This window comes from Bombyx mandarina, chromosome 06 (genome assembly GCF_030267445.1).
Source record: "Bombyx mandarina strain Sakado chromosome 06, ASM3026744v2".
In the NCBI taxonomy this organism is placed as follows: domain Eukaryota; kingdom Metazoa; phylum Arthropoda; class Insecta; order Lepidoptera; family Bombycidae; genus Bombyx; species Bombyx mandarina.
The window spans coordinates 12,438,609-12,458,744 of NC_143213.1; the positions used below are offsets into that span (position 1 = coordinate 12,438,609).

General features: G+C 36.5%; 2 protein-coding genes across 2 annotated transcripts in view; one reads left to right on the plus strand and one right to left on the minus strand.

Moving 5' to 3' along the window:
* LOC114253075 (C3 and PZP-like alpha-2-macroglobulin domain-containing protein 8) overlaps positions 1–9,051 on the plus strand; it is a 280,824-nt gene extending 271,773 nt beyond the window's left edge. The window contains exons 21-26 of the mRNA XM_089728393.1: positions 3–148; positions 564–756; positions 2,944–3,100; positions 3,590–3,741; positions 4,305–4,464; positions 4,780–9,051. Coding sequence (XP_089584519.1) covers positions 3–148; positions 564–756; positions 2,944–3,100; positions 3,590–3,741; positions 4,305–4,464; positions 4,780–6,234 — 2,263 coding nt within the window. The 3' untranslated portion in view covers positions 6,235–9,051. The remainder of the gene's footprint in view (positions 1–2; positions 149–563; positions 757–2,943; positions 3,101–3,589; positions 3,742–4,304; positions 4,465–4,779) is intronic.
* A 2,967-nt stretch (positions 9,052–12,018) lies between these two features.
* NPF1 (neuropeptide F 1) overlaps positions 12,019–20,136 on the minus strand; it is a 48,057-nt gene continuing 39,939 nt past the window's right edge. Inside the window, exon 5 of the mRNA XM_028187746.2 lies at positions 12,019–12,248. Coding sequence (XP_028043547.1) covers positions 12,204–12,248 — 45 coding nt within the window. The 3' untranslated portion in view covers positions 12,019–12,203. The remainder of the gene's footprint in view (positions 12,249–20,136) is intronic.

Below are 20,136 nucleotides of genomic sequence, written 5' to 3' on the forward strand. Positions count from 1 at the left end.
AGGAGTCCCGTGGTTCCAGACGCGTTGCTGATACTTAGGAACGCTTCGACAACGGAAGAGGGTGAATTCGGTTGGCCGGCTCCTAGAAAAGATGCCGCAGACTGGCTGTTGGAAGAAACATCTAGAAATATTAAGACCACTTCTTATGGTGCGTGACTTTTTTAATACAACTTGAATACCCCTGTTTGAATATCCTTCCAGTAGGCTTATAGTACATGTGATAACTTTAGCGGAACAAAAAAGGACGAAACTATTTATTTTAATTAAACCTTTATATACCTTGGCCCTAACTGAAATGTACGGCTTCTTCGCGGTAGAACTCACTCGTTCTAGCTCACAACGAGTTTTGTTACACCGAACTACATGTTTGTAGGTTCCGGAATCTTGAAGTCGTATAAGCCAGATACCTATTAGAAACTTACCTGTATAATTGGCAGCTACCGCAGACTTGGATGCAACTATCGTTGCATCATTTGATATGACAACAGGGTCTTACCCAATCAGCTTTATAATATCTACGAAATAATGGTAAAGTTAAATTTGTTCACGGCATCCGGTTACAGAGGCGGTGACAATGGAGCAATACGTGGCTGGTGTTCGGGTGCTTCTTGCTGCTTGTGCGAGAGGAGCACTAGCGGAAGGAGAAGCCGCTGCCAGGTTCCTTTACTACCGCGCTTCCACACTACAGCGACACCCGAGTTTGGCTTATGTCGCTACAAAAGCTGCGGCTCAGTACGCTGCCTTGGCTCATGATAGGTAATGCACAGATTCTGAGATGTTTGTAATTTCTGAAAACAACAAAAATCATTATGGATACCAGGGAGCCGTTTAGATTGGATGGTGTTGGGTCGCAAATAATTTTGAATCCCTGTGAGGTTGAGTTTCACGGAGACATTTTTTATATTCATTGTCGATTTAACCTTTTAACGAAATATTTCAGCCTATTTTTCAACAATTTGAAGACAAACGCCTTAAAGACCAGTGACTATAATTTTTTGTCTAATAAAAGAAAGATTTGTTCAATGTTTAGCTCGATTCGATGTTTAAGCGTAATTTACCTATGTCGGGTAAATCATAGAACTTTTCTTATTCGGTTTAAGTAAACTCCATTAATGCTTACTTAAACCAAGTTAAAAAAGTTTATTTACTTTCATTAATAACTGACCTAGTTCTAGATCTAGCTGAATAGTTGCGCTGAAGGTCGTGGGTTCGAATCCCACATCGGGCAAAGTTTCGTGTGAAGAACAGCTTTGTTTGCCCTCTATCTGGGTGTTTATTATCGATATACCTACATTTACATGTAAACTTACATACTAGGCTGCACTAAAAGTATCGGGAATGGAATATTTCCATTGTTCCTGTCATATTAAAATCTTTTTAATTGAAAACTCCTTGGTTTTAAAAATCGAATACCATTTATTTATTTAAAAAAAGATTCTCGGTCTTGTCACGAGGTTTTGTCAAACTTGTTTAGTTGTTGAGAAAATGGAATTGACTCGAGAAAATTCAAGAGCGATGATTTATTATGACTTTCGAAGTAGTTTAACACAAAAACAGTGTGTTGACCGGATGATTTCTGCATTTGGTGATGAAGCCCCATCTAAAACCTCAATTTATCGCTGGTTTGCTGAGTTTCAACGTGGACATGTCAAGCTCAGTGATGATCCCCGTCAAGGTCGTCCAAAAACTGCAGTCACCCAAGAAAACGTTGATGCTGTGCGTAAGCTGATTGAGGAAGATCGACATGTGACATACCGCGAAATTCAGGCAACTTTAGACATCGGCATGAGTCAAATACAAATAATCTTGCATGAACAATTAGGTGTAAAAAAGTTGTTTTCCCGATGGATACCGCATTCGCTCTGTGAAGAGCAAAAAGCGGCTCGCGTTACTTGGTGCGTCAGAACTCTCGAAAGATTCCACGCAGGATCCTCAAATGCTGTATACAACATTATATCAGGTGACGAATCCTGGATATACACGTACGAACCCGAAACAAAAAACCAGTCACGAGTTTGGGTGTTCGAAAATGAGTTAAAGCCAACAAAAATTGTTCGTTCACGGAGTGTTGCAAATAAAATGGTGGCCACGTTTGTCTCCAAAACCGGCCATGTTACGACTATTCCTCTTGAGGGACAAAGAACGGTTAATGCAGAATGGTATGTTAGCATTTGTTTGCCACAGGTCGTTTCTGAACTCCGTAAAGAGAACTGCAACCGCCGCATCATCCTCCATCACGACAATGCGAGTTCTCACACCGCACACAGAACAAAAGAGTTTTTAAAGCAAGAAAACATAGAATTATTAGACCATCCGCCGTACAGCCCCGACCTAAGCCCTAATGATTTCTATACTTTCCCTAAAATGTGTCAAATTTCGCGGAGAATACTTCGAAAAGCAATAAATACATTTTTAAATAGTAATGTTGTGTCACTTCGTTAATTCCCGATATTTTCAGTGCCGCCCTCGTATTTAATGTTTGTCAGTCTCTGGTATCCATAGCACCTCCGTGCGTCGTATTCTTCAGTTCTGAAGGTCGTGACTTTTACGGAGCACTTTTGTTAGGACTATGTTCCTCCATTCACTCCTGTCCTCTGCGCAGTGGATAGCGACATTGATGCTGGATTCCAAAGTTGTCTTAATCTGATCGGACCAGCGCATATGACTACGCCCCTTAGGCCTCTTTCCTTCCACTTTGCCGGTCTTTGTCTTTCGAGATTGTCACCCTTTTTTACCCATAGATTGTCACCCATAATACAGGGAATCCTAATTTGGGACCAAATGACCGCGCGTGATTTTTTCCCAGTCATTTATTTTGTTATTATTAACAGAAGACGAAGCAGTTCAAATACTACGGCATTCGCATGAACATTAAACTCAAACAAAAACTTTACTGTGTATTTGCTAAAAGGTTTTTACAGCTCGCCACATTTGCTTTTCTAGACATCGAGCCCTAACAGTGTCTTTAGCGACTGCCGGTATGGAACTGACAGACACGTTGGAGCTTCGAGCTCGCACTCCGCCACGTCCTTTGCAGCTACCAGGTCTCCCTACGAAGGTCTTCGTCTACGCTACAGGAGCTGGTTGCGCAACTGTCCAGGTAAAGGATAATAAGATAATTTAAAGATTTTTAATTCCTCTACGGAGGCCGAAGAACATACGTCCCACTTGATTGATGTCAGAAGCCTACGCAAGTTACGGGATACTGTTGGAAAATAAGACTGGAGCCAACTTTGGTATCTGTGGATACTCGCCTGGTTCAAAATAATATGGATAGCTTCTTTTTTTTTTGCTTATATAGGTGGACGAACTCACAGCCCATCTGGTGTTAAGTGGTTACTGGAGCTCATAGACATCTACAAGGTAAATGCGCCACCCACCTTGAGATATAAGTTCTAAGGTCTCAGTATAGTTACAACGGCTGCTCCAGCCTTCAAACCGAAACGCATTACTGCTTCACGCCAGAAATAGGCAGGGCGGTGGTACCGGACTCAGAACGGGTCCTGCCACCAGTAAGCTTCATACATTTGAACTAAACCGCCGAGCATTATTAACCATTAAAATACTTTTGGAATTTGATTATTTTTAGGGAACCATAGCGTATTCGACGTACACGCCCAAACCTGAAAACGCGTTGCTCAACATACAAGCGGCCATCATTGAAGAGATACGTCCCGAGAGAAGCACCATCGAAGATCTTCAAGGAAAACTGCCCACTTTAATTATCAAGACTTGTTTCAAGTAGGTTTCTTATACGATTGAAATGTGTTGAAGATTACAAAATTATCAAAAGACTCCTTCTGCTTCATATTTTGATGCCTAATAATCCTAATTTAAAGTCAATTATTCCAATGCTGTCAAAACTTTGATCCCATACTACAAATGAAGCCACTGCTTTTTTGTGGTCTCCGGTAGTCACTAAACAACATTACAGGTGGGCAGCAAGTTCATAAGCCTATAGAAAAGATTGATATGATGTATTTTCTCAATGCCCCTGACGTTTGCCATGATTAGTAAAACCTCAACATCATCATTGGCCGAAAGCTCACAACGACCGATCTTGTGTTACTCACCTCCATCCTTCGCATTGCTTCGATCGTCACGAGACAGTCGGCTCACCTTGTGGAGCTCTCTCTACCCACATTACGACTTTCGGGTCTATTATTGTTATCGACCACGTTGAGAGGGGTAGCTTTTCAAATACCTAATGAAAAATGGTAATGGCGACCTTTGGACTTAGGAGATAAGTTTAGTATTTTAATAGGACCTATTAAAATTTTAATAAAATACTCCCAATTTTTTAGGTGGAAAGGTAAAGAGAGATCCGGAATAATACGTCTAGAATCATCTTTATTTTCTGGTTACGAACTGCACACAGTAAACCCGGTCGTATTGGATGGAGCTACGTTTGCGGATTTGCATTATGGATCCAGAGGCGAATCTGTTTGGTTCGTTTTCGCTAATGTAAGTAAGACTTATTCTGCGATTTCAAATTTATATACCCATAAAATTTTCACATACCACATATTGGATATAAAACACAGTCATGAGCTATCTAATCAAATGGAACCATGATCTCTATATAATTTCACTACTGTCATATTTTTGATAATATTTTGTTTACGTATGAAACAAAGATAAAGGGTCCGACGTATGACTATATTTAAATAAAACTTGTAGCGAATAAAAAGATATTTTGTTTAATTTAACTCGTATTAATTTTATTATCAATAATAATGTAATGCATTTATTTGTTCACACTTTTTGTACTATATACAGATAAGTTCCACGTGCCCTGTGTGCGTCACATACGAAGCCAGATCCAAATTCGTGATCACCAGTCTACGGCCCGCATTTGCCAAAATCTATCCATCTACAAGACCCGATCTAGCAGTCGAAACCTTCTTCCACGCTCGTCCAGGAAGTCCGCTATTGAGGGGAATAACTGACGACGACTTCATAACTTGGTTCGATAAAACTGAATTGGCTAGCTTAAAAACGAACTCCAACATCGATAATATTTGCGAGTGCGGACGAATTTGTAGTAGAGATTACGAATTTAAAAAGCATTTCGAACCGGAAACCACCGATATTCCTGAAACCACAACTGTAATCCCCGAGAGAGCTACAGATACAACAACAACAACTACTGAAGCTACATTCAGTACCACAGACTCAACATTTACCACCAGTAATCCAACTACAGATTATATTACAAAAACTCATAACTTTACAAGTCAAGCACACAATACTGACGATCCAATAATTGGACCAACTCTAACGTACATTAAAACGTCTACTGATCGGGAAATCAGTAATGATATTGCACCAATAATTGCGAAAGTGAGCAGCGAGCTGATTGTACAAAAAGACATAAAGCCGAAACTATTCACGAAATTGGATGATGCTAAAAACAAACCGTTGTCGCGTAGAAAGGGTACTCTAAAAGCTACGTACGGTGATAAACATGAAAAATTCTTTACGAAACCCACAGACCATCCAATCACAATAGAGAACAAGACACTAACAAATATTAACCAAAATATACATAAAGTTTATAGTAATGATTCTGTAACAAAAATTAAAACACTTGACCATAGGAACTTTACGAAGACAGCCAACAAGATTAGAATTACAAACAACATTACTGAAAAAGTATCTACGCAAACAAACAGCACAGTAAAAGAAAAACATATTTTACATTTGAATGTAACTAATGCGAAAACGACAATTAAATACAACAATACCCATAAAAAAACGAACAAAATCACTTCATCACATTTGAATGCATCAAACATTCCTCACACTATAACAGCAATAACAAATAACAACATACAATCCATGCATTATCGAACAAAAAAACCTAAACCAGCTACTCAGATCAAAAAACCCAACATACACAATACAACGTCTAATGAAACGCATCCAGTAGACTCGGGGAACAAAACTAAAAAACATAATTTACAAGAGAAATACCAAGCAAAGCCTTTAAAGTCTATAAACAAAGAAATACACAAATTGCCTCCAACCCCTATATCGGAGACATCGAAAACGCTAGCAAAGAATCATAAAGCAGATATAGCTCCAGAAAACAAGGGTACTTTTGAAATATTAAACAAAAATAACTTATGGGAGATGCTTAAGGAAGGCACACATTCTGATGATGCACAGGATAAAACAAACGGACTCCTACGAAACGTTACTAATTTAGAACAAGACAATCGTTTACTGTAAGCGTTGCTATGTAATGTGTAAGACACAAAGACTTCACGAATATAAATATTTTTGTAACCCACCATGCCAATTTGTAATGCGTAATGAATGTAATGATTAATTAAAGACAATTCTTAATGCACGTTTTATTGTTGATAGGTGTGTCCGCACTAATTGTTTGAGTAATTTTTAAGCAGCTCGTGTGTACTGTAAATAACTTGACGTAAGATATTATATTAACGATTTAATAAGTACTTATTTTAAGATAAATGCGCTGTGACTACAATGAAAATTTAAAATTAGTACCGCCCACTTGCTCAAAGCCTCAGTAGAATTGTACCTATTAATCTTTAGATAATTTTCATTTGTATAAGCGAACCTATACATTTTCTATCAATAGCTAAATTTAGGGATGTAACTAGCTATGAAAAAATATTAAGAACGTTTCCCAAAAATGTTCCCTCGCTTTTAGAAGCCCAAAAGGCGTAGAGGAGCTAGATTTGCTATTACTAACAAGAATATATCTATTACCCTACTCTATCCTTCCTAACTGTAGTTCGTAGCAATAGGTTCTAATTCCAAAATTTAATTACTTGAATCTGTAAATAGTTCTAAAATTGATGCCAAATAATTCTTAGATGGCGATGTATCGAACCGCTACGTTTTTTTCATATAATTTTTCTAGAATTTATCCTAAAGTATAGTAAAGTATTAGTGTTTTAGATTAAACTGTAATATTATGCTAATGCCCCAGAATTTCCATCCGTCTATCTTCTGTATCTATTCGTATAATCTTAGTATCTTGTAGCTAGTATTTATTACCTTGTAATGAAATTACTTCTATACGTTATCAAATCTTTTCGTATGATAACACGAACGATGTTGATAATTTATACGTAAATGATTTTATTAGTAGGCTGTGTGTGATTTTATTAGTATTTTGTGTTTGTTTTTCGATTTGAAATTGTAAATCTGTATTAGATTTTGAGTCTGTTTAACTGCCACAACTCAGACGTTCGTACGTAAGTTTCTAATTATATCCTGAAATTAATCAAAAACGTAGGCTGTCTGATACTAAAAATGATGGTTTTTTTTTTTTTTCTTGTATAGTGGCGGAAACTGGCACTCTGTCCTAGTTTTAATTATAAAATTTTCTCACAAAAAGCGCCGAACGATAATCTGTTTCAATAAGTGTAGATTTACAAATTCAAAGCCAAATCTTAAGTCATAGAGTAACGTCATATAGATGTTAATTTTGTGTTATAATCTTTCTTCGTAGTTCTTGAATACTAATAATAGGTTTAGTGTGTAAATTGTGTAGATCGAGTCCTTTTTTATCGCACCCTACGTTTTTAGTCTCTTAAATGATGCTTATAGACCTTCAATGAATGTGTAGTTTAATAAACGCCTTGGACGCGTACGTAAGTCAGTATCGATTTTATGTGTAAGTCTACTGATAAGCCAGTTGTAAAAAACGTCGACAGTAATTCCAAAAATTGATTTGTTTCTCTATTTAAGCCAATTTCTGATTAAATATTATGAAAGAAAGCATAATTGATGATTCAATTAGGGGTACAGTCCGTAATGATTTACTTGTACTTGTTGTATTTTTTACAATTATTATATTTGATACTATTGTAAATTTTATGATAATTTTGTTTCTATTAACTTAACAGGATTTGATTATTTTCTAACTTATGCTATATCAATTCTCTCGATTTCCGTCCTGTTCAGAGTTTCATTAAAATTTATTCCATAAATAATCAAAAAAGTTAAGTCATTGTCACGCTAATAATTAATGAACCTTCTTTAATTATTATTCATGATATACATACATATTAATATTACAAGAATAATTTTGAAGTGTGCGAAATGAATTATTTATTTCTGTCAAAATCAAAATCAAATAATTATTTGCATTCTAAAAGAACGAAAGGAAATCATGAATTCAGAACTGGTAACATAATGTTTACCATATAGATATTATTAATATTATATTTACACTTTAAACCTAAATCCTCGAACAATAAACTAGACTCAAGCGGTATCTGTTGAGTGTGTATGATCCAGATTATTCTAAAAACCTTCAGTGAAATAGCAATGATAACTTTTCAAAGTTATGAATGATGCGCATGCGAACAACACACAAACAAACAAACCTACAAATGATTTAGTATCTCCAATCAGAAGTTCGTATAAAAAATGTGTGTTTATAAACAATTTTTATGGTCTTCTAGAGTGTAAAAAAGTGTTAATTTTTTTTTTTAAATTTCTAACAAAAATGTCGTCGTTTCCTTAGTCAAAAGAGCCAGTCTACAAAATTGTTGTTTTGCCGGGATCTTTTCAATAATTTGGATTCCATTAGCTTAAAAATGATATACTTAATATAGATATTGAAAATTTACTCACATGAAATATGTGATTTACATAAGTATAATTTCGTGGTGAGCCATTAAAAGATTTAGCGCACCGTTGTAAATCATTAAGGATAAGCAAAAGTCGATGTTAAATTATTTGATGTTGTGATTGATAATTAAAAAAAATATTTAAGGACTATACAAATTAAGTAACTTATTCTATTTATTAAGTAATTTATCTGACTCCATGGACGAGTTTTAATGATAAGATAATTCTAATTGAATTCAGGTCAAAACATAGTATGTAAAATATACAAATAGGTGCTTCCGCCGAAGAATCTCGTCAATTTTTGGAAATGTATGAAGCCTTCAACGGTAGATTTTCTTTGCTTTCCTAAACTAAGCTAGTCCCTAACTATGAATCGATGTACTGACAGATTAATAATAATTATTAGGATACAATAAATTACTGATAAACAAACTGTTTTGATTATTTTTGTAACCCGCACAGAGAATACGATTGATACATTTTCTAGTTTAGTAAGAAACAAACAGTGTGCTTGATGGAATCTTTTCATCGTTCGATCGAATCACGTTTATTTGAAATTGAAACAAAATATGTATGCAGTTAATAAGAGGTAGAAGTATTTGTAGATATTTATATATGCCGTCTCTTTTTCGTGTAGCTTTTTTGTTTTTATAGAGTTTTGAATTATATAGAAGTGATCAAATCGTGGACATCATTCAAACAACTCTTACTCGCCCCTAACCAAGAAAACTGTAAATTATTTGAACCGCAGAAATAATATAATGAAACTAAAAATAAATAAAAAAACGAGACTAAACCGTAAAAGCAGTTTTGTTATGTATATAAACACATAATATTTCCATACACATGGTATAAACTAGTTCATGCAAGATGGAATCGAAAGATGTAACTAATTAATTATTTTTCATTAATGAAAGCCAACAAGAGCAGCTTGCAATGTCTTCTTGGGCTTCCTTCGCCCTGAAATAATGCTGCGCAAATATCACCAGTACCTTCACACATCTGAAGTGTAGTATGTGTAGTATTTGTAACTGTAATTACTTGTAGTGCAGTAATGATTATGTCTAGCAGCTATAAAAAATAGTCATATAGCCAAGTGCTTTTTTCAACACTGATTTGAATAAAATTGGCACCTTACGGAGCGATAAGTTTTTTTTTTTTTCAAGTAATACCTAAAAGGGAACATTATTAATGAAATTATAATCGAATACCAGGTTGGTCAGTATTGGTTTTTTTATTGCTTAGTTGGGTGGACGAGCTCACGGCCCACCTGATGTTAAGTGGTTACCGGAGCCCGTAGACATCTACAACGTAAATGCCCCACCCACCTTGAGATATGAGTTCTAAGGTCTCAGTAAAGTTACAACGGCTGCCCTGCCCTTCAAGCCGCAGCGCATTACTGCTTCTCGGCAGAAACAGGCAGGGCGGTGGAACCTAGCTGTGCGGACTCACAACACGTTCTACGACCAGTAAATTGCTCTACCTATTCAGTCTACTAAACAAAAATATTAACTTGAGTCTGCTGAGTCTGCAATTAGAAGCTGGTGTTTCAAGCCTTAATTAGTGGAATAATAATATACCCTTGCAAGGCTAAAGAAAGTTTTAGCGAAACTAAAATTATCTCTCCATTCCGCTTTGAATTCTCAATTCTCTTTCTTAAATACATGCCCGAGGATCAATACACGATCACTAACGAGTGCACGAGGCATCTCAACTCGTTAGCCCTAAGACATTTCATCGCATCTATATTAATCTTGCGTCAAAATTTTCGTTATCTGCATAAATCATAAAAGTTAGGGAATTCCTTAGAGTCCATCTATGCCTGATAAACAAAACGGTATAAGATAAATACTTTCGAACGTTTTATTTCAAACGACAATGTTACCACCGGACTAAAACATCTTGTGAATATTTATCGAGAAATTTGACATACACTTCCTTGTAGACACAGTTGTTCGCAGATATTTTTCGCGTATATATTTTAATAGCTCAGCTGTTGTTACTTAGCTGAAAACACTGTTTACATACAATTCCAAATACAATTGCTCGATGAACGATTGTTATCTTGTATGTTGCTTCAATTTTACTCTCATTGAATTCTAGTGTGTTGAGTGTGAGTATGTATGTGTGTGTGTGCGTGTGTGTGTGTGTGCGTGTGTGTGTGTGTGTGTGTGTGTGTTTGTGTGCGTGTATGTGTGTGTATGTGTGCGTGTGTGCGTGTGTGCGTGTGTGCGTGTGTGCGTGTGAGCGTGTGTGCGTGTGTGCGTGTATGCATGTATGCATGTATGCATGTATTGTCTTCGAGCCCTCCATTTCAAACGCGTCTATTTTCTTGGTTTCTGATACTCTAATTGTCCAGGACTCTACACCGTAGAGAAATATTGAAAAAACTAGGGCTCGGACAAGTCTCATTTTCGTGACGTTGGAGACTGCGATTTCGTCACATTCTTGTGAACTTGTTCATCGCTGTTTAGGCCATCTGCGTCCTCCTCCTGATATCTCCTTCGCTGCCCCCCTGGTTGGTCAATAAGAACCCAAGGAATATGAACTAGCTGACGAATTCTATATCGATCTGATAGCTCTACAGTTGTAGAGATTTGACTGGTCCTGTCCCGTATCATGAACTTTATTTAAGATTTATTAACGGAGAGCCGCTCTATCACTCTATGGAATAGGTCAGCAAGTTCCTTCTCAGATGACGCGAAAAACGTGGTATCGTTCGCATTACTCAGACTGCTAATTTTCATGCCACCGACTGAGATGCATCCTTCCCACTCCTCTAAGGCTTTCGTTATTTTATATTCCCCATACACATTGAAAAGAATAGGAAAAAGTATCCACCTCTGTCTCACCCCTTTTTCTAGCTTAAAAGGTCCCGAGATGATGTCATCCACTCTAACCATAGACACTCCTTCCCGGTAGATCCCGGCTAGCGATCAATGATACAGATGTTGTACGCCCATGATGCTTTGTTAAGACTATTAATTTGAGATATATGTATTTCTTAAAGCAACTTACGGACTTTTTACCAAAATCTCAAGAGCCTGTGGAAGATATAGGTAGGTATAAGTTTAGCCTATTTGGAAAGAATAGTGTGTTTTTTTTATAAAAACGTGAATGCCGTCACCCATCTTGCAATACGAGGTCTAATTCCAAATCTTTTATGTGACTCAATAGTCATATCCATCTAATCCACCCACATCCATCTAGCCTAAATCGCGATTCTACTTCGCCGCAGAAATAGGCCAGCTGGTATTAACGAACATTTGAAAACCAAAACGGTCGTGCGGCTAATTTGGCCTATAAGGTCAAATGAAGTTATGAGACAAAGTCACTTTTGGTGTACTAGCTGAGAACACTACAATACAAAACAGCAGGATCGAAATACAAAACGAAGAATTGATGAATAAAGTTTTTATTAATTCTAAACACGATAAAACATTCTGATTATAATTTTGATTAACATCTTGAAACTAAGTACATTTATGACGACACCGGTACAATTATTATTTTAAACTGGCAATACTGATCGAGAACATTTAATTAATGACATTTTTGTTTGGGCCCCGTTTTGTTCACTCTCCTCATCTCCTCCGAGCGTAGGTCAACCAGGTAGGCAGGTCCGGCTTCTGTAAGAAAAATAAAAACGGGTTATCGCTTTTGTACTACAAGGGGCAAGTAATCTCACGATACTGTGCGATGATGCTTACTAATTACCAGAATTAATAGATCTCAAAATCAATAAGCCGGGTCAAGGCATTACATTAAGTATAAGATCGATGTCTTGTATTCTAGTAATGGAATACCGTTGAAAGCGCAAGAAAATATTTCTGTAAAATTATAATGGATAACTCGTATGATTTCTAAATAAGATCCCTAAATTTAGAAATGCAGGCATATTCACTCTTTTCCTTCTTGCCCTATCCCACTTCGTTGGGACGACCCGCTATGTCCTGTTTTTCCATTCAGATCTGTCATATATCATCTCTGCACTGACACTTTTCTCTTTCATATCCTCTTTCATATAGTTCCATTCACAACACAAAGTGCTTAGTTAGAAACTAAATAATATTTTGTGTAAATGCAAAGACATACTACTGATCCTTTCTGGCTTCCGAGTACTTCATTTCCATTATCTATTTATAAAACAAAAGTAAAATCAATTCGGAATCACATTTCCGCTGACAGATAGTTTTTATCGCAATTCAATCTTCAATATAAGGGTTAAGCTCCTGAACGAAGTAATAAAGATTGAAAGACTTGGTATTTATTCAATATGATTTTCAATCAGAAGCCTTAACGAGCCATCAAAGGAAGGTAAAAAGGATGAAACAAGTACAAGTTTATTAATTTATGAATTTACAGAAACAGTAAGGATTTAAGCTTCTATTGCTACCTAAAGCCGTCAATTTTGATCATTTCCAGCCACACAACTTGCTACACAACTGCAAGGGGATTCAACAGCTTTGCTGACTACGAATTATTTAATTTTATAATATTATTTATGCAGAATGTTATAGATCATATTTAGTTGAAATATGTATTACGGAGATTCACTTAAGAATGACTTGAACGATTAGGCCGGTTTCATTTTCGTAACTATCAAGAAAACTTCATACAATTGAGTAATAGAGTTGACTGGGCATCGCTAGCTTTAAATAAATACAGCTATCTAACACGGACAATGAAGAAGAAATCAAGCATCGGTAACCAAAACCACGCGATATTTTAAATTGGTTTATTTACTGGACGTGGTGTGAGATATTACAATCTCGGGCGTATTAGTACCACTGTACCGAGTGATGCCACGAAACAATCAAACATTCCGTACTGAAGAATCAAATGTAAATTCTTCTGGAGACTACAATCTAATGTGGGGTAGGTGGCGGAATTGATTGCTTACGATCAAGTAAAAGGTAAGGCAACTTAACACTTAGCATAACAACGTAAAATATAACAAACTACTTAAAAAAAAACAATTATTGCTTATATGGGTGGACGAGCTCACAGCCTACCTGGTGTTAAGTGGTTACTAGAGCCCATAGACATCTGCAACGTAAATGCGCCACTGACCTTGAGATATAAGTTCTAAGGTCTCAGTATAGTTGCAACGGTTGCCCCAACCTTCAAACCGAAACAAGTGGGGTTGTGGTACCTACCCGAGCAGACTCACAAGAGGTCCTACCACCAGTAAAAATTATATTGTTCCTATTAATTTCAAGTAATAAAATGATAAAGTAAACATTATAAGTTTATTCATTTTAATTGACAATATTGCAATATAATAATGCAATAACTTGAACAGTCTTTTACGACGGATTTAGCCAGCTGCCTTTATTGGACATAAAATTGAATACGATGCAACCACGCATGCATATAGCAGCAATGAATATTATCACAGCAATAACGCTACGTAATGATTGAAGGTGCCGATAATAATGTGGGATAGAAGATTTGATTGTGCTGTAAAAAGCAAGCGTTGGCTCTTAAGTGGATTCGCATGCTCTTAAACCAGGATTCATATCGTGCAAGCCAGTACGGGTTTTATAATACGTTTTCTTTTTTTTTTATTGCTTTGATGAGTGGTCGAGCTCACAGCCCACCTGGTGTTAAGTGGTGGTTACTGGAGCCCATAGACATCCACAACCTTAATGCGCCACCCACCTTGAGATATAGGTTCTAAGGTCTCAAGTATAGTTACAACGGCTGCCCCACCCTTCAAACCGAAACGCATTGCTGCTTCACGGCAGAAATAGGCAGGGTGGTGGTACCTACCCGCGCGGACTCACAAGAGGTCCTACCACCAGTAATTTCTAATGATAGAATACATTCTTAGCCTATGCCCGCAGCTTCACTTCACCACCGAAAAAGCAACTTTCACAAAACAACAAGGAACGCCCTGATGAGTTCTCGCCCCTCTCAACGTTTGACTCTGGATTTTATTAAGATTCATTGTCAACAATACCTATTCTTACAATTAATCGTAATCTGGAAGTAATCATTGCATTATTGTCTCATAAACCGCAGACACTCCACCAATCCTTAATACCTTAAAAACAAAAAAGCATTGTCAAACGCATTACGGTTAAGACAGCGCTATTTAGTGATGAAGATCATAACTACAGTTTTGTTAATATATCAGTTAAAGTTGATCTGCGAAGAGCACACGTTACCGGACTAAAAAGTATCGTATGCGTTCATACAGGAAATGGTCTATGCGCCAATTTTAGTCCAAGTTTTAACGGTTTATGCGTAATAGTAGCAACGAGTAACAAGCATCCAAACATCTTGACAAACTTTCACATTTATTAATAGTTGGATCATCATATTGAAGGCTCTGTCTGTCTCTAATAGCAACTAAGAGTTTCACCCGTAAAAGCGGAGCAGCATATCAGCATTCTGCGATCGACAACCCACATTTGATGGCGGTAAGGCATATTGTAACCTCGAAGGGTAGGTAATAAATGGGTGGGTAATACTATTAACAATACTTCACTTGTCACAAAATTCGTCCCAACCAACTGAAGGTTATAAACTCACAGTAAATATTTTGAAATTCAATTAAAATCCCAATTTTTATGAAATCGAACTTTTAAATAGATCTCATATTGTAATGGTTTTTTTTTAATTAAAATGAAAAATAAATTTTGAGGATTCGATTCTGAGTCCAGTTCTATGTCCAGTTAGATACACACGAATAAAATGGGTCGAATATAAAAACATAGCTCTTAGGAATAAAAACACAGTAATCCCTAAGAAGTAAAACAATATTATCACATCTAAGCGAACTAGTCACGAGCAAAAGAAATATTAAATTATCTTAAGAGTAAATTGTCCCTCATTTTTGTTTTTCCATTAGTGAATCAACAAAGACAAACACGACATTATTTGGCCATCCCAATTTATTAATAAGACCACTAATCTATTGTCTACCTAAAGACACCTATGATTTTACAGCCATTTCAAAAATAATGCTTAGATTTGGCGAAAAAAAAAATCAACACACTTTGTTAATGACTAACAAATAACCTGTAGAACTTGATTTCATTCCGAAGGGTCGTAAAGATGGAGGGCACAGATGTAAAGCTTAAGAAGGAGATGAACAGGGACGTATTTAGTAATTTAGAATTTCGTCGAACAAAATCTATCAACTTTATCCATCACTTCACTACATAGTATAAAACAAAGTCGCTTTCTCTGTCCCTATATCCCTATGTATGCTTAAATCTTTAAAACTACGCAACGGATTTTGATCCGGTTTTTTAATAGATAGAGTGATTGAAGAGGAAGGTTTATATGTATAATAACATCCATTAAGCGGTGGAGAAATCAATAATAAATTACAGTTTCCGAAGCGAAGCGAGGGCGGGTCGCTAGTTACATATAAATCGTAAAAGTTTGCATACCTACTAGAAATTTACTTTGTACAAAAATAAGATCATATTAGACAAGCAACGGCAAGGTAACAATTAAAATTCGTAAAAAAATTTTTCATGTCTTTTTTTTTCACAAGGTGTAATGTTAACATCCAAAAAGAATTCCCGATTTCGACCCTGCGTCCACGATACTCGACTCGTTTGAATAGCAGAATCCGTGAAAACGACCAACAAATCCCAATTCTAATAATGTGAATAATTAATTTAGTGAAATATTAAAGGAGAAGCATAAATTTGCGCGAGCGCTAAAGGTTTTACTGTTTAGTCGATACGTTGCGTTTTATTAAAATAATATTTAAAGGGGTGCAAGGCTTAAGCGACATATTTGAAACTACATGAGAACCACTTAGAGTTTGAAATTAGAAAAAAAGTATCATAACAAAAAAACTTTTGCAACTATTTGATGGGGGTAAGCCTAAATCACATAATCTTTCACTCCTCGATTATATATGCGAATCTGCTATGCGCTTGCCCAGAGCATGTACAGATATGGAATGTGCATATATTTTATTCTCTTCACTCAAGGCTACCTTGCCCTAAACTAAGACTTACTATGGGAACCAAACACTGGGAATTACACCCATAAATATAAAGCACCCTGACAAAAAGAAAACGAATGTTTAATAAATTTGGAAAATGGTTCTATGATTCCAGGTCTAGCAGTCAATCATTGTATTGTTAGTAGTTTATGGTGTGACACTAATTTTCATAATTCCTTCGATCTGATAAGCTTTTGGGATAGCTAGCTTCTTAAGCCTGAATTGTGTTATGTTTATTGTAAGTGATTTTGTGGTCGTCGTGGCCTAACGGATAAGACGTCCGGTGCATTCGTGTTGAAGCGATGCACCGGTGTTCGAATCCCGCAGGCGGGTACCAATTTTTCTAATGAAATACGTACTCAAGAAATGTTCACGATTGACTTCCACGGTGAAGGAATAACATCGTGTAATAAAAATGAAACCCGCAAAATTATAATTTGCGTAATTACTGGTGGTAGGACCTCTTGTGAGTCCGCACGGGTAGGTACCACCGCCCCGCCTATTTCTGCCGTGAAGCAGTAATGCGTTTCGGTTTGAAGGGTGGAGCAGCCGTTGTGACTATACTGAGACCTTAGAACTATATCTCAAGGTGTGTGGCGCATTTACGTTGTAGATGTCTATGGGCTCCAGTAACCACTTAACATCAGGTGGGCTGTGAGCTCGTCCACACAGCTAAGCAATAAATAAAAAAAAAAGTGTTTATCAGAACAATCAATCACAATCAATACAAATATATTATTATTATGAATCGGCAAATCTTACCCTATCATCAAGGCTTAGTCCGAAAGTAGCCTTCAGCAAGATTTAAATGAATTGTAATTATTTTTAATTCATTCAATTCAAATAACATTAAATGGTACAATTAATCGGATTCATATGTTATCATTAAGGATTACAATGAAATCGTTGCTAAATCAAAAGTCTAAGCGTTACCGCTCAACAAAGCATCCGATTCTGAGACGGAAGTATTAATTTTATATTGAATACGTTAATATTTGAAGGTTCCTCTTAAAATGGTTCTGAAATTATTAGGGATTAAGATTTTGATTGAAATAGAGGTTGCTGTTTCTTGCGTGCAAAGCATCTTTGTATAGAAAGTTCATTGGAAATATTAACATTGCTATTGAACCAAGTGTGCTGTCTGTCTAGCATAAACTGTTAGATTTTTAAGAAAACGCCTTTTTCCGCAGATTTAATAAATCTAATAATAAGCTAATCATGAAGCATAAATGAATGCTCAAAAATATTAGAACGGACCCCCAATATTCCTAAATTTGTTACACAACGGCGAACCGTTAGCATTCTTGACCGCACTTCGACTTACGAGCAAGTGATTTTCAAGACTTTCTCACCGAAAACGAGTCTTCTGGTTATGTTTGACCAGAGAAACAAGAGCGCATTGACAGGTACCTTTTAGGAACACTGACCGTAGGGCTTTTGTTATCACTTACTGCGTAGTTTAATCGCGCCTGTTTCTCCGGTACAGCATCCGTGCGTTCTTCTTTAAATCTATCAGCTATCTTCTTTAAATCTGTCAGCTCACTGACGTCCACTGCTGAAAATAGGCCTCCCCCAAGCAAATTCAAATTCAAATCAAAATCCCTTCTTTAAATCTTTGACGGTTAATCAGAATATCTCGGTACTGCCAGCTAATACCGAGTGGCACTTAAGCGGCGAAAAATTCCTTGGCCTTTGCGACGTCTCACTGTCTCTGTTCCTCATTCTATTACACTAGCAAAAGAACTATCTACATCTCAGTCTATCAAAAGTTTGACCGTTGTCAGATCTCCATTGAATCTAAGCAATTCCATATTTTCCGAAAGTTAATTATTCCTTATCAGCAATCTGTGTTCTTTCAGTCAACAACCTTTTTATTACAACTCAATCCTTGATATTTTAAATGAAGTATTTGTGGAAAATTATGTTACGACCATTTTGATCAATTTCCTTCTCTTAAAATCAATAGATTTTTACCTTAGAATGCAGATGCTTGATACTTGATTTTGAATATAACAATACCAAGACCAAAACCAATATTTATAATGGCGATCAATCTTTGCGACAAAAGACAGCAAAACAGCTTCATGTCTTAGACTGATTGAAATACACTCATAAAAAATTTAATTAATGGTAATTATCGCCGAAGGCATACTTAAATGTATGCCCTCTATCATATTGATCAGCTAAAATTTTGGCTACTGCTCTATTCAGCTCTATGTCTATAGTTATTGATGTTAGCATTGGCAGTTATACCGATAAAATTATACCCAATAGAATTCACAAAATTTACCAAACAACTAAATTAATTCAATTCAAACGAAATTGTTATTCACAAACACCTCAAAGCACCGAATGCCCCGGGGGTAGCGCGTTCAATTCCCAAAGATACCCCGACGTAAGGAACACTCCATTAAATTATTGATAGAATATCTCAAATGTCCGATCACGTCTCGTTTCGTTAATTTCATCATTGTAACTTGAGTTTGCGACAAAATTGAAACAGTTATTCACGATATAAACGAACTGTTCCTAAAAATGAAAACGACAAAAATATTATTATATATAATTTATTTATTTTGGTAAACAATCACACAGTAAACGATTTGCGTTTGCCGAATTTAGCGCGTATTTTTTTGTTATTTTATGTCAAAATTGAACCGTTATTCGGCGTGTAAACTGACTATTTTGCATAGTCATGCACTATCGTCCTCTTAAATATGACTCGTAGTTTATACTATTACTACTACTGATACTGGGTCTGATTTTTTCCCGATAAACAAACTGATATAATAATGAATCGACGTAAACATACAACATCGATATTTTTTCAATTGCCTCTCTATGCAGGCGAGCATACGGTCCATTTTATGGTGAATGCTTACCGCAGCTCACGGACATCAGCAATACCAGGGCAAAGCCAAGCCGCCATTTGTTTTAGCTTCGAATAAATAGCTGTCATCATTTAGGAAGCAAACAATTTAAGAAACCACTTCTAACTAACTCGTGAACAAAACAAAAATAAAAAATAGGCTACAGAATTTCAATTGGAGTTTCCATTTTCAGAAGGTTTTCCTGTTTTTTTAAGGAGCCCGCCCGTCCGCGAATAACTCGTGAGTAAGTAAGAAAACATTCACTGAACGAACGCATCTTCACGCTTCACGTAAAACCTCATAATAATAGAAGGAGACGAAGCGATTGGTAATTTATTGCTTTATTTCACGGTTCTCATTGGAAGAGATGATACTTCATAATCAAAACCGCATTTACGTTTGAGTTGTTGATGAAAACTGTAGAGCATTCGAAGCGTCAGTAACAATAAAAGTCACTTTGAGAAGGCGGCACAAAATGAAAACTCTCTTGTCGTGGCCGCTGGAAACTACATTCCCGATCCTGCGGACAGAATGGAAAGCAGTCGACGTCGCCCAAAACACGTCATTTCGGATCCTCCTGATCCATTAACGGTGCTTTTAGGCACCACAAGCACCGGTCACCGTTCTCGTCGAACCCGTCGCTTGCGACGAAGGGCTCGACGAGCGAATTAA